The sequence below is a fragment of the Pteropus vampyrus genome, unplaced genomic scaffold (genome assembly GCF_000151845.1).
Source record: "Pteropus vampyrus isolate Shadow unplaced genomic scaffold, Pvam_2.0 Scaffold196, whole genome shotgun sequence".
Classification (NCBI taxonomy): domain Eukaryota; kingdom Metazoa; phylum Chordata; class Mammalia; order Chiroptera; family Pteropodidae; genus Pteropus; species Pteropus vampyrus.
In genome coordinates, this window is record NW_011888977.1 from 1,664,833 (window position 1) to 1,680,859 (window position 16,027).

Sequence of the window (16,027 nt, forward strand, 5' to 3'; positions counted from 1 at the left end):
CAACAATTCATTAGACAATACAGCCCCTCTTTCCTACTGACTACCAGAAATTAATATATGTTTAACCAAAATTTATGAGGCCAGCCCTTTTTGGAAATTGAACTCTTTCCTATCATCGGTCTTACAGAATACTGTATAAGACAATATAACACTTAAGTTTCTAGTCAATTACACTGAATTTTCAAATCGTACCTGGTTGCTGGTATATCTGGATCAGCATATATGGTTATGCCTCTTTTTGTTGGCCAATACACTGAAGATTCAACACACTGTAAAAAAAAATTTCCAGAAAGAATATGTATGCTAGCAAGATATATATTCTTGAGGAATCAAAATTCCACAGAAATTATTCTCAAAAACAATCATCCAGATACTTTTCGGGCAACAAAGTTATAGAGAGACAAAAAACTGGAAAGCTGGGTGATTATACCTTTGCAATAACCACTAAATTGAAGTGTCCAAATAGTAGGCAGATGGCATTTCAGATAATCAGTATTTGAAATGTCCTATAATGACTCTCACATCTCTTGTCAAAGGGACTGGAGGAATAGGTCAGACTTGAACTTAACTATTAGGGTCTCATAATCCCAGATTTTCACACTCTTGTTAAAACGAGAATACCTGATTTTGTAGAGAGGCCGCAAGGCCAAGAACAAGGGTGTGACAAGAGGGGAGCTGGAGTTATCTTATTTTTTTGAAAAAGAATAAACATTCAAACTATATTTTTTCATGAATCAAATTAACCAATGATTTTTTGACAGAAAATATGTTTTTGGTTCCCAGTATATTTTAAAGGAGAATATCCAAAAATTAACATTATATTAACTTTATATTTAATGGACATTTAAAAATACAACCTTATTTATATCTTTTAATGAGACACCCTGTTGTTTTTTTTCAGATATGTTTTTAGGTGAACCTCTCAATGAATCCATTTCACATTTTATAGTTTTATCTGCAAAATAAAAATAGTGATTAAAAAAGTGATCTTAAAAAGTGTTATTAAAAATAGAAAATAAGAAAAAAGAGACAACAGAAAAGTACCATCATAAAACGTTAATACATGACATTATTATGGAATAGAGTTTTGTATTAAACTTTACTTGAGGGAATTAAATTTAAAATTCTTGTGTCAACACTTATCATAAAAAAATGCTTTAAAAATTCCTTTAATGGCTTACTAAGAATTAAACATAATTTACTTTCCCAAATCGACATACTCTATTTTCGAAGAGGGCCATAACAGGTCTCCCAACACACATGGTGACAATGTGACCTGACACTTCTCCCATTGAGAGCTGGGCTCTTTATTCCTTTCCCGTGAATCTGGGTGAGCTTGTAAAAAAGGACAGAAGTGGCGTTATGTGACTTCTAAAGCTAGACTGCAAAAATGCCATGTACTATGACTTGCTCTTCTGGATGGCCACTCCTGAAACTCAGCCATCATGTTATGGGGTAGCCCAAGCAACTACATGGGAAGGCCACTATAGGTATTTCAGATGACAGCCAAGGTTGAGGTCCTAGCCAAAAGCCAGCATCAACTGCCAGACACAACTGAATAAATATTCAGACCAACCAAGACTACTCTACCCAGCAAAGCTATCATTCGAAAATTAAGGAGAATAAAGAGCTTCCGAGACATGAGATAGTCAAAAGAGTTCATCACCACAAAACCAGTATTACAGGAAATGTTAAAGGGACTTCTTGAAGAAAAAAAAAAAAAAAAGATTTAAAAATTAATAGTAAAATGGCAATAACTACAGATCTATCAATTACTTTACATGTAAATGGATAACTGTTCCAATGAAAAGACATTGGGTGGCTGAATGGATAAGATAACAAGACCCTTACATGTGGTGCCTACAAGAGACCCACTTTAGACTGAAAGATACACAGACTGAACGTAAAGAAATGAAAAAGAATGCATGAAAATTGAAACAAACAAAAAAGCTGGGGTAGCAATACTTATACTAGACAAAATGGACTTTAAAACAAAGACTATAACAAGAGACAAAGAAGGACACACTAATTTCAGCTCTGGGTATTTTCCCAAAGAAACCCAAACACTAATTTGAGAAGACATATGTATCCCTATGTTCACTGAAGCATTATTTATAATAGCCAAGATATGGAAGCAATCTAAGTGTCCATCAATAGATGAACTGATAAAAAAGTAGTACATATATACAATGGTGTATTACTCAGCCATGAAAAAGAATGAAGTATTGCCATCTGCAACAACATGGATGGACTTAGAGGGTATTATGCTGCATGAAATAAGTCTGACAGAAAAAGACATATACCATATGATTTCACTTATATGTGGAATCTAAAAAAACAAAATAACACAAACAAAATAGGAACAAACTCATAGATACAGAGAACATGTCAATGGTTGCCAGACGGGAAGAGGGTTGGTAGGATGGTAGCTATAAATTAGTCATGGGGATGTAGAGTATAAGGAATATAGTCATTAATCGTGTAATAACTATGTTTGGTGTCGGATGGTACTAGATTAATTTGGGTGATCACTTCGTAAGTTATATAAATGTCTAATCGCTATGTTGTACACCTGAAACTAATATAATACTGTATGTCAACTGTAATTGAAAAATAAAAATTATTTTTAAATAATAATTTTTTAAAAGGACATAAAAATTCTAAACCTTTACATTCCTAAGTAACAAAGGTTTAAAATCTATGAAGTGAAAACTGATTAAACTGATAGGAGAAATAAGTAAAACAATTATGTAGCTAGAGATCTCAACACTACTCTCTCAACAGCTGATAGAACAGCTGACAGAGTATCAATAAAGACTGAGAAGATATAAACACTATCAACCAATATGACTTAATTGACATTTATATAACACTCAACCCAACAACAGCCGAATACATATTCTTGTCAAGTACACACAGAATATTTTCCAAGAGAGACCATATTCTGGGTGTAAAAATAAATAAAGGAAACCTCATTTAAAATGTAATCGGGAGGCGTGAAGGGGGAGCTCTCATATGCCCTACCACTTGACCTCAATTATACACCTCAACAGGAAGAAGCATCAATTACAGATCCCAAAAGGAAGAAACATACCTTGCAGTCCCAACTGGAAGTGTCTCTATTTTACTACCCCAGCATGAGGAATGAAGATTTTCTCCTTGCCCAGCAACAAGCCTAGCCAATGGGAACCATCAAATTCAGTAAATGAGAAACCATTACCACCCTAAACTCTCACTCTCTGCCAACAGACTTTCATTCAAAGCATCCCCTTCCAAACTTCCTCATTTTTCTCTATAAAGTAAAATTCCTCTTCTTTGTTTACTGGACTTGTCCATAGCTTTTGTTATAGAGTGTTTGTCTAGAATTGCGATTCTCTGCTATTCCTGAGTAAACTCATTTTACCAGTAAAATAACTGGCCGTTTTATTTTTATGGTCAATGTAGGACATAATGTAGGTCTCAATAAATTTTAAAAGATTCACATCATACAGATGTATAACACCAAAATGAGAATCTGTAACAAGGAGTCAGCAAAGACAGACGCTATAAGAATTAAAAAAGAAAAGCAATAGAAATCTCCAAGATTTCTATTTACCAATCTTACATTTTAAAACTCATTATAACCTCCGGTTTTGGTTTCGGCATGTATTCACCACTCCATTGTAAGAATAAAAAGCTAATCAAAATGAAAATCAACGACTCTTCTTATCTGACAGAAAAATGAGGTCACTGGGCAAACTGCTTGCCCCAAAATTAGAGAGACAGGTGGATACCGAAAATCACAACTGACCTGAGCAAAAACCTCCATGGAACCAGTACTAGGAACAGGAAAATCTGAACTGTAATTGACAAATTGTTAAAGGCTAAGTGTGGAAAAGTGAGTTAACTCTAGGCACCTCCCCCAACCACCCTCTAACACAACACTTTTGTAAATTTTACCTCCTGGATCTCTACCAGGTTCTCACAGTGAAGATCATATAAAAAATCCCCTTGGGTTTCCAGTTGGAAGAGGAAGAAAATAACCATTTTGAAATATGCCGGAGCATTCTGTCCATGGTAACTCCTGGCCTCAGAAGACAATAACCAGAGCCTAAATTATTGGGGTTTTATCAGAGAGTAACTACCATAGGGGAAGGGAAATACCCAAATGTACTCTCTCCAGCCATCCCATCCCACCTACGGCAGGAAGGGTAGGGGACTGAAAAGCACATGTGAAGGTCACAGCCCAGGGGCACAGGCTCAGGAAAAGACTGCTATCTAATCACAGCACCACAGAGTATCTCCTCTCCCCCGATACCTTACCACCGTATCGCTAAAGGCCTATTTACAAGAGTTCCTTTCACCCAGTATATCATGTCGGGCTTTAAACAAAAAATATTCCAAGGCATACTGAAAGTCAAAAACCACAGTCTGAAGAGATAGGAAAAGCATCAGAACCAGAGTCAGATATGGCAGGAATGTTGCAAGTATCAGACCAGGAATTTAAAACAACTATGATTAATAAGCTAAGGGCTCTAATGGAAAAAGTAAACAATGTGCAAGAACAGATGGGTAATATAAACAGAGAGATGTAAATTCTAAGAAAGAATCAAGATGAAATGCTAGAGATCAAAAACGTTGTTACAAATGAAGGACGTCTTTGGTGGGCTTATTAGTAGACTGGACTCAGCTGTGGAAAGAATCTCTGAGCGTGAGGATATGTGCATTAGAAAAGGAATAAGTAAAAGTAAATTTAAACTACTGCGAAGTGATATAGTGTTATTTGAAAGTGGCCTAGGGTTGGTTATAAAAGAATATTGCAAACTCTAAGGTGATCATTTAAAAAATGAAAAAAGAAGCATAACTGATAAGAAAGAAAATGGTATCATATAAAATGATCAATTAAAACCACAAATGGCAACAAAGAGTGAAAGATAAAAAAGAGGAACGAAAAATAAAGACCACTGCCACTTTAAATGGCAATGGTCTAAATACAGCAAATAAAAGGCAGAGATTGTCAGAGTGGATCAAAAAAAAAAAAAAGAAAAAGAAAAAAAAAAAAGACCAAACCACGTGTTGTCTACAAGAAACCCACTTTAAATATAAAGACACATATAGATTAGAAGTAAATGATTAAAGATGTACCATGCTAACACTAATCAAAGAAAGGTGAAGTAGCTATGTTAATTTCAGACACAGCAGACTTCGGACTTCGTAACAAGAAAAATTATGAAGGATAGAGGCATCACATGATGATAAAGGAGTCAATTCTGCAGGAAGGCGAAACAGTTCCTAATGTGTATATGCTTAACAAGAGCAACAAAATATGCGAGGCAAAAACTGATAGAACTGCAAAGAGAAATAGATGAGTCCACTATTATAGTTGGAGACTTCAACGCCACTATCAGAAATAAAAAGATAGCAGGCAAAATATCAGTAAGGATATAGGTGAATACAACAGCACCATCAATCAGCTGGATATAAATGATATCTACAAACTACTGCATCCAACAGCAGAATATACTTTCTCAAGCTCAAACGGAACCTACACCAAGGTAGACCACATTCTGGGACATAAAACACAACGTATTTAAAAAAATAGAAATTGTACAATGTACACTCTCAGACCATAATGGAATTAAATTTAACTAATAACAAAATGATAGCTGGAAAATCTCAAAAAACTTGGAGATTAAACAACAAACTTCTAAATAATACTTAGATCAAGAATAAATCTCAAGAAAAATTTTAAAATATTTTGAACTAAATGAAAATAAAAATACAACTTATCAAAATTTGTGAAATGGAGCAAAAGCAGTGCTTAGAAGGCAATTTATATTATTAAAAGTGTATATTAAAAAAGATCTAAAACTAATCATCTAAACTTCCACAGTAGTAAAATAGTAAAAGAAGAGCAAATAAAATCCAAAGTAAAAAGAAGGAAAAATAATAAAAATTAAAGTATAAATCAATGAAATTGAAAACCAATAGGGAAGAAAATAGAAAATCAATAGGGAAGAAAAACAATGAACCCAAAAGCTGGTCTTTAAAAAGATCGATAAAATCAATAAGGCTTTAGCCAGGCTAACTAAGAAAAAGAGAGATGACACAAATTATTATCAGAAATGAAAAGGACATCACTACAGATCCCATGAGCATTAAAAGGAAAATAAAGGAATACTATAAACAACTCTATGTCCACACACTTGGTAACTTAAATAAAATGGACCAATGCCTTGAAAGACAATCTGCCAAAACTCACAGAAAAATAGACAATCTGAATAAGCCTGTATCTATTAAGAGATTGAATCAATAATTAATAATCTTACAAAACAATAGCACCAAGACTGCTGGTGAATTCTACCAAACATTTAAGGAAGTATATCAATTCTCTACAATCTCCTCCATTAGACTGGAAAAGAAACACTTCCTAATTCATTCTTTGAGACCAGCATTACCCTTATATCAAAACAAAAGAAGAAAAATACAAGAAAAAGAAATGACAGACCAATATCTCTCATAAACATAGATGCAAAAATCCTCAACAAAATGTTAGCAAATTGAATCTAATGATATATAAAAAGAAATTTATACACCATGACAATCCCTAAAACAGTGCCTGATACATAGTAGACACTTCCTAATATCTGATGAATGAACATATTTGGATTGTCCTAGAAGTCAAGACAATGTCTAGAATTAAAAAGCCTAGAAAGACTAAAATAATTATTGTAAAATTTGGAGATAACTGCCAAAATAAATAGTGAAGAAAAAAATAAAAGGTTTACCACTAGGGAATAGCCTAGAGTGAGAAGAGGTTGGACAAGAGAAAATCACTTTTCATTATAGCCTTTGTGTATCATTTGACTTTTCAACCAAGTATTAAAAAGTATTACCCTTTGATTTTAAAAATATATAAGGCAATTTTAAAAAGAAATACCAAAAATTAATTAAGATATAGTTGAAATAGGAAATTTCACAATGATTACAAGGAGAGAGAAATCTTTGCTGGATAAGTTTTATTTTTTACATGACAATCCAATCACATCTCACATTACCCTTCTTTTGTTTACCACTAACAATCTTTTCCTTTTCAAAGATATGCACGGTTGATTCCAACATTGACTATAATAAGGAAAAGTAGGAAACAATGACTGTCCAGCGGCCTGGGGCTACTTAAAATAATAATGATATATTAATACAATGGAAAGCTGTGAAATGATTAAATACAATATAAATGCCTGATATTTTTCCTGCCCCCCATGAAAATGAAAGAAATACAAGTGGAAATAACACATTCCCACCAGGGACTCCTTTTAGCAGGAATTCTCATCTGGGACCTTACAGGAGGCGCATCAGAATATGGGATGGGGCCACATGTGCCAAAAGTCTGCCACAGGCCAGTTACTGTGCCATGGAACTGTACACGGATGGCCCACCTGAACAACTCTGTGGGACAGGAATAATGCCTCCCCATGTTGCAGAGGAGACAGTGGAACCGGTGGGACTGACATCCTGAGAGTCTCGCATAAGAGCCCATATCTTTACACCCATATTATACTGAACACATCCGACCTAGAAAGAAGTTCAGCCATATATTAAGTGAAAAACACTACCCAGAGGTATGTACAGTAGGATCCTATTTCTGTAAAATAAAAATTGTATACATACCCTCACACCTGGAAAACTTGGGGAAAAAAGACTCTAAAATTTTAAAGCAGGTATTAAAAATGACGAATGTTTAAAATTTTGATTATCTGTATTTTTCTATAACGAACGAGATAACTAAAATAATTTAAAATAATTTTAAGTGCAGGGAATATTTTGGTTGACTAAAGCTTCAATTTAGTAGAAGCTTATTACAGATATACATGAAACAGTACACCCACAGGTATATACGTACACCCAATGCAGGAGTGAAATCATGCAGGAACTACCACAGGGTGGGCCGAGCATCAGAGAGGCTGGCACATTTCACCCTCGTCCAACATTCCAATGCATTTAATATCTGAGGTACGGAATTAAAGACTGGGTATGTCTGCTCTCATAAATGCCTGTTTCTTATTTTTAACGCATTCTATTACTTAAAATAAAAATCAACCATAAATCCATATGTATACTCTGAGAACAAATAATCATCACTGATCTACAGCTGGGCTGGAATAAATCAGTCCTACACATGAACGAGTGCCTGTTATGTTCCTTGTAACTCTGTAAGTATGGACTACAAGGCAAAATTATCTTTGTCAGCATCGATATCATGTTGTTTCCATTAAATTAAGAAAGAAAAAAGAGAATTACCATAGCTCTTCTGAACAACGATTAGAATCTTTAGAGAGTTAAGAGTATTCTTTTTTGCAACCTATAAAATGAAGCAAGCAAGTAGAACTTACCCAGGATCATGGCAGTTGGCCCTATGTCACCCAAAACGTGCTTGGGCCATGGATGTTGGAGAGATTGTGCCAGAAAAGTTAAACCATGAGATTCTGACAGAAAAAAAACACATTTCAGGATTAAAGCATGAAATAAAACCCAAAATACAAATGTGAATTCTTTGGTAAAACTTCTGCTCTTGCTTTTGTGTAAGGTTTTAGGAGACACTGCTCCTCAGTGGGGAGCAATCTGAAGGGACGAAAAAATGCTGAACGTAGAGAAAAACATGTGAAGACTGCTTCCACTGTCCACAAATGACTCTCCTCATATTTTCATGTGAATAAATAGCTCTTTTTAAAAGTATCTAAAACTCTCCACAAACAAAATGATGTCTTGGTAATATCTTTAAATTATGAACATACAGACTTCTAACTCCATGTCAAAAAAAAACTGTAGCAGCTTTAGGACATCAAAACTTGTCACAAACTCACTAGGATTAAAATTAAAGCATTAAATTCAGAGTCCAAGTCACTGTCTCCATATTGAGAAAAGTCTTTATGACAACTGATATCAATATACTAAGATTCCTATACGTAAGACAGTTTAAAGGAAACATAGATGGGTGAGAAGCTACTCACTTTCCATTCCTTGAGAATCTTGTCCTTGCAAAAACATTGGCCAAAGAGTGAGTGCTGGCTTGAGTTTATTGGAAAAGGATGCTGGCTTTATATTCAATCTTGGTTTCTCTAAAGAATCAAGGTTTTTGTTCTCCATGGGTGATACATAACAAGCGAAGTTCTTTGCAACCAGATCATCATTAACACAAACCTGTACAATTTTAAAGATTTCATGAACAATAAGACAAATACAGTCAAATGACTGTTCAAAAAATATTCCAAACTTAACCATAAATTTCAATCTTCAGAAAAATTGTTTTATAGAACATAATTTGATAGAAATAGCTTTTTTGACTTCTGCACTGGTCATGGTGAACTAGATACTTCTGATCAACCCTCCTGAGAAAAAAAAAGTAAGAATCTGTATGAAATATAAGAGTATCTTCTTTAAAGCACTGGAGAGTTAACATGACTGTCAGGCCAAGATCTTGGGGGAGGGCAAAGACAAAACACAAACACAAATCATAAAAAGAAAAAGTGATAAATCAGACTTAATCAAAATTTAAATTTCTGCTCTTCAAAAGATACTGTTAAAGATAGGAAGAAAATATTTTTAAATAACATATCTTGATGGCCATATATCTAGAATATATTAAAAAAAAAATAACACAGTCCAATGATAGGAAGAAATAATACAGTCCAAAGATAGGAAGAAAATATTTTTAAATAACATATCTTGATGGCCATATATCTAGAATATATTAAAAAAAAATCTCAAAACTCAATAAAAAGAAAACAACTCAATTTTAAAATGGGCAAAAGACAGTAATCAAAACAGGATGGTACTCGCATAAAAATAGATACACAGATCAATGGAACATAGTGCCCAGAAATAAACCCATCTCATACAGTCAATTAATTTACGACGAAAGAGCCAAGAACATACAGTGGAAAAAGAACAGTCTTTTCAGTAAACAGTGTTGGGAAAACTGGCCAATCACATGAAGAGAATGAAACTGGACAACTATATTACACCATATACAAAAATTAACTTGAAATAGATTTAAGACTTGAATGTAAGACCTGAAACCATAAAACTGCTAGAAGAAAACCTAGGCATTAAGTTCCTTGACATCAACTTTGGTGATTTTTTTTTAATTTGACACCAAAAATAAAGGAAACAAAAGCAAAAATAAACTAGTGGAACTACATCAAACTAAAAAGCTTCTGCACAGAAAAATCATCAACAAAATGAAAAAAGGCAACATACTGAATAGGAGAAAATATCTGTAAATTGTATATCTGATAAGGGGTTAATATTCAAAATATAAAAACAATTCATATCACTCAATAGCAAAAAACAAACAACCTAATTTAAAAACAGGCAGAAGATCTAAAAAGGCATTTTCCACAGGAGTTATACAGATGGCCAACTGGTATGTGAGAAGATGCTCGAAACATCACTAATCATTAGCGAAATGCAAATTTAAACCACAATGAGATACCACTACACACCTTTAAGAATGACCAATGCAAGTGTTGAAGAGAACATGGAGGAGAACATGACTCCCAGGTATTAACCCAAGAGAAATAAAAGCAGAGTCCCACAGGGAGACTTGTATATGAATATTCATTGCGGTTTACTTTGTAACTACCCAAACTGGTCACAACTCAAATGTCTATCAACAAGTGAATGGATAAACACAGTGTAGTATATCCAGACAAAGGAATGTGGATATATCTGAAAATAATTTTGTTGCATGAAAGAAGCCAGGCAAAAAAGGAGAACACCCTGGGATACATCCTTGTGCTTCCCCTGAAAGTTGGAAAGGATTGTTGGCCCTGTTTCTTTTTCTGGCAAGTATGACCTCATGCATCCATGAAAAGTTCTCACGGCTAAGCATGCCTTCTGCACTTCACCACCTCGAAGTAAGAGCAAGTTATCATCCACATACAACCATAAAGCAGAGAGAGAGAGAGACCTCCTCTTGCAAAGCAAGAAGGAGCATCAGCAGAGAACCTATTTAAAAGATGCTTTTTTACCAGACTGGTCCAACAGCCAATGTTTTGTCATTTTTACTAAGTTGTAAAATAAGTAATGAAAAGTCATAGGTAAAATCAACAAAGATGTAGGGAAACCCAAAATACTATACAAAGAGTAACAAATGAACAAACATAAATCACACTGAAGAAAAGAACGAACCTAAGTTACTTTGAAAAACAGTGTTTTGGCTGCGTGCGGTAAGGCTAAAAAATTTCTTTTTCACAGGAAGGTGGGTTAGCAATTCTGAAATTACTTCATGTGAATACTAGGATTGATCAAATAAGTATACGATAGCTAACAACAGCAGGTTTCTCACTGTCGGAGACAGATGTCAAGAATGAGGAAAGGGGAGGTGCTGTATTGAAATGAGGGGTCCCACGGCTGTCAATGTAAGTACAGATGGATAGATCTAGACACAAATGTAATATATGCATGCATGGGTTTGCATACATACATACATTTCCTGTCTGCTAAGAGGACCTACAATCAATGACACTCAGTAGCAATAACCACACCTCGTGACCTGATCTTGATACCTAACTACTATTTTTCAATACAAAGAACCAATTCTTAGAGAAGTGATTGAGTCTAGGGCTGGGGTTGGAAAATGGCCAAATTAGCCAGGAGTTATCTTGTAGTACCAAAAAGTAGGGGGTTTTCAACAATGATGGGGCACATTGAAAAAACACATATGCCACTATGAAGAAGTTCCATGCTAATGGACAATTTGAACAAGAAAATAATGATAGCAATGGAATATATCCCCCAGAGTAGAATAACTATCCAGGAATAAGATAAATTACTGAATCAATTAATAAATGGGGGAGAAGAGATAGTTCTTCCTTATATAATTCCCATTAAAAATGTAAAAGGCATGATGGAAATGGGCAAACACCACAGAAATAAGTTTTGCAGGCAAGAATCATTGATAGAGATTTGCACAGTCTCAAAGTATTTCCCTATAAAATACTTAATCATTTCAAGAGGAAAAAAATAGTAACTTTTTAAGGAAAAACATAGCAGACACCAACTTACCCACCAGATCAAGGTTATAATTAGTAAAAAGACGTATCAACACCACGAACCTTCTCCTGTGATGCTCTGAGAAGGGACCGCTGCTAGCATTCTTGCTAACAAGGTAGAACCTCAATCTAATTGTGAGAAAACATCGAACAAACCCAAATTGACAACATTCTACAAAATAACTGGGCAGTACTCTTCAGAAGTGCCAAGGTCTTAAAAGATGAGGAAAGGGTGAAGAGCTGTCACAGACTGAAAACTAAAGAGAGGTGAAAATCAGATGCAATGTGGGATCCTGGATCAGATCCTAGCCTACAGAAAGAACATTAGTGGGAAAACAGGCAAAATTCAAATAAAGTCTGTACATTTTCTAAAAATGGTATTTAATTTCATGGTCTTAATCACTGTGCCATTGGTTTGTACAGTTAACATTAGGGGAACCCAGGAAAAGCATACGCAATACTCTGCACTATTTTTACATGTCTTCTGTAAGTGTAAAATTATTTCAAAGTAAAATTTTTAAATAAATCTGTGATTCAGATGCCCTCGGTAGGCCCCGAGCAGCCTAGATCCACATCCCCATCTACCTCCCTTGTGCCACCTTTGATAAAGGTGCCAGACAAATGTTAACAGCTAATAACGGGGCGGAGGGTACTCACATGTGATGTCCACTTTCTTTCTACTTGTATTATCTGAATCCTTTACAATGAGCACATATTACACATAATGAGAAAATTATGGGGGGAAAAAAAGCAGTGAACTAAAATCATACCAAACGTGTATTTATAAAAATATGTCCTCTTATAAGAATAACATTTCATACTCATTACTCCAGGAATAATTTCTTGTCCATTACTAAATAAAATGCTGTCTAAATAAAACACGGCAGTAATTTTTTTAAAAGTAATTGAAATAAGATAACACAGTCCCGGCTAACTTCTGATCTAAGCCGGATCTTGAAAGATTAAGAAAATTTCTATGTTATGTGAATGACACGGTTTCCCTTGGTGTTTATCCTTTGTTTTACTAAAATAAAAATTTTAAATAATGGTAAAATATTTTTAAAACACAATTTTTCACTTACTTTTTCATTTCTTATAGTTACATAAAGGTAAACCTCAAAAGTATCTTCTTCTACAGCACATAATTTGGCTTCCACCTGGGTAGTTGCTAAATAGCATAAATGAAAATATAAATTAGCTGATATTAAAAGTATACTTGAAACAAGTATAACTAATTCCCACCTATTAATCTCTGCTAACTACTCATGATTACCTAGCACTACAATATCTGGTGGCTTCCTCTTGCAGGTGAGCCTTAAAGCAGAAGGGGTCTGGGGTTGGCGAGTCAAGGGGAACGCTCTCCTGACACGGAGTCGGACTCATATCCTGTCCCCATCCACAGTATCTTCCTCCTGCCCCCACAAAGAACACCGCCTTGAACACCGTTCTTGGCCTTCTCTTCTCTTCCAGTGACAAACTATTTCCAGTCACAGTCCTTCATCCGAGTCCCTCCATCTCTCCAAATGGCCATGGACCGGAGGAGCTCTTAGCTATTCTCTCTCAGAGACTTAATAATCCAAACAGCAGCTCCAGGTATGAGTACCTATGAGACACTATGCTAAATCTTTTACAAAAGTACTTCACATCACTGTTAACACAATCTTTGAGAGTTACTGTACAGGTGAAGAGGCTAGGCTCAGAGAAGGTTACGCAGAAGCAACAGGGCAGTATTCAAACCTGGGTGCTGCCTCTGCCAACCTGCCTCCCAGGACCCCCGATGGGCTCTCGAGGACCAAAGCTCTAAAACCGGTGACCCTCCCTCTTCTCCCAGGTACAAAGCATCTGTCTGTTCCTGTACCCAGACAGTGGGGCAGCAGAGGAGAGGGGCCAGGACCCCAACAGGTACAGGCAGCACCCCAGACATTTCACACCCACTACTCCTCAGAACAGCCCTAGGAGGGAGGTACAGTTATGTGGCTCCTGACTGCCAGGGCTTAGGACAGATGCCATGAATGACTCTGATGTTACAGTCAATAATATAAAGAGAGCACACTACATAAGGGCTCTGAGATGCTCTGTACATTTTAAATTAGCAATAATAAAGATTACACACAAGTTAGGCTTTTCATCAATTGTTGGTTCAATGAAATGGACTTAAGTTTACTTTGCAGTGCTGCAGCTCCTATGCGGTCTAAGAGGCAGGCATTATTATTGTGCAAGGGTCCCTCACCAAACATCCCATTTCTAATTTCACCTGTTAATTAGTAACGTCCACATCCACCCCCAAAATTCCAGGGACACACAGTCACTGTGACACTGGGGTGAAAGAAGCTCCAGGTACCTTATGAACCTATATGAGGAGGGTCAAACGGCTAAGCACACATCTCAAACCCCCTCACCAACAGAAAGTTGAACTGCCTTGGATGTCGGTTCAAAGCAGGCTGCAGTGATCATACACTCGCCTTACCTTTGAGAATGTTCTGAAAATACTGAATGGCTGCACTGTCCCACTTCTTGGCGGGTCTGAAACAGTGAACAGATGCAACTTCGTCAAACAAAAATCTGAGGCTAGCACACGAACATCATTTTGTAAAGCATACACTGGATGTTTCTGACATCGCATGTTGAACATATGATGCAGTCAAGGGGGAGCGTGGTTCTGGCTCTGCTCTGGGGTGATGATCCCAGCCGAAGCCTGCTACGGGCTGCCCTCACCACTGCTGCCTCCACCAGGGCAGAGACTTCCTGAGTGACCCTTACCCACCACCATGGCATCGTCTGTCCCAACACCATCATCCCCAGTTACATGGGACAGAACGCAAGCTCCCTGTGGCAGGAACCCAGAGTGCACAGTGTTCAGTACAGGCTGACACAGAGCAAGGGCTCCAGACGTGCTGGTCAGACCAACTTTCCGAGACTGGCCGTGGGAACACCAGCCATTGCCGTCTCAGGCTCCTCCTCCCCGTCCTGACACCCTCCCACCGGTACCCATTTTCTATCATCTCATCCTCTCCTATGCTTTGGGAAGAAAATGACAGGAAAAGCTATAGGCAGTAGAAGATGAGGAGGAGCCAGTATTTGGAAGCAAGAAACAAAAAGAAGGTTAGAGTACAATGTTTTGTTTCTCTACCCTTTTTATTTATCGGAGATGCCACCACTGTCCACCAAGTGTTATAAAGATCAAATGAGGGAGTGTAATCGAGCACTTACCAGAGCCTTGACTAAGATGTTTTTATTTTTACTAAGAAAGAGATTTAAGTACATTACTTCAAGAGAATTATAAAGGGTTTCTAAAAGGAGGCAAAAAAGAAAATAAATGATTCCAAAACCTTGCTACACACAAAAATTACCAAAAATGCTTTTTAAAAAATTAGTAGAATCCTAGTAAGAAAAAGGCCCAAGAGAAAAATCAATCCAGGCTAGTAACAGATAAATCAGTCTCTCTCATGGGTAAAAAGATCAATTAGTCGTGTGAGTGTGTGAGAGAGGGAGAGGGGGAGGGAGAGAGAGGGAGAGAGAGAGAGAGTGAGAGAGAGAGAGAGAGAGAGTGTGTGTGTGTGTGTGTGTGAGTGTGAGTGTGTGTGTGTGTGTGTGTGTGTGTGTAACCACATGAAGAGGTACCCAACTTTACAAGTCAGAAAAATACAAATTAAAACAAAAATAAATACTATTTTCACCCAACGAGCAAACAAGCAAAAACTTAAAAGCCTAATGATATTCAGTGTTGTGTGGAAAAAGGAGCACTTTCTATACCCCACTGACAGAAGTATAAACCACTAATCTTTTGAGGGCAATTTGACAAAATCTATAAAAACTATAATATGTATATTGAGACAGACATTCTGGATAAAGTGCAGACACAAAGGTACATGTCAAAGAAGATGATCAAAATCCAGTAAGATGACTCACTTTAAGTCCTTCGCCTACATTAAGGGTGTCCCATGGCTGGGCGTAGCCAAGGCTAGGAAGGTCCCTGAGGAGTTCCGTGTGCT

At 36.4% G+C, this 16,027-nt stretch overlaps 1 protein-coding gene across 1 annotated transcript in view; it reads right to left on the reverse strand.

Moving 5' to 3' along the window:
- The window catches only part of TDRD12 (tudor domain containing 12), a 73,932-nt gene that overhangs the window by 41,818 nt on the left and 16,087 nt on the right, over positions 1-16,027 (reverse strand). Inside the window, exons 7-12 of the mRNA XM_023537700.1 lie at positions 14,503-14,558; positions 13,118-13,203; positions 8,991-9,180; positions 8,373-8,465; positions 858-955; positions 193-269 (exon numbers count right to left, since the gene is read on the reverse strand). Of these exons, the coding sequence (XP_023393468.1) occupies positions 193-269; positions 858-955; positions 8,373-8,465; positions 8,991-9,180; positions 13,118-13,203; positions 14,503-14,558 (600 nt within the window). The remainder of the gene's footprint in view (positions 1-192; positions 270-857; positions 956-8,372; positions 8,466-8,990; positions 9,181-13,117; positions 13,204-14,502; positions 14,559-16,027) is intronic.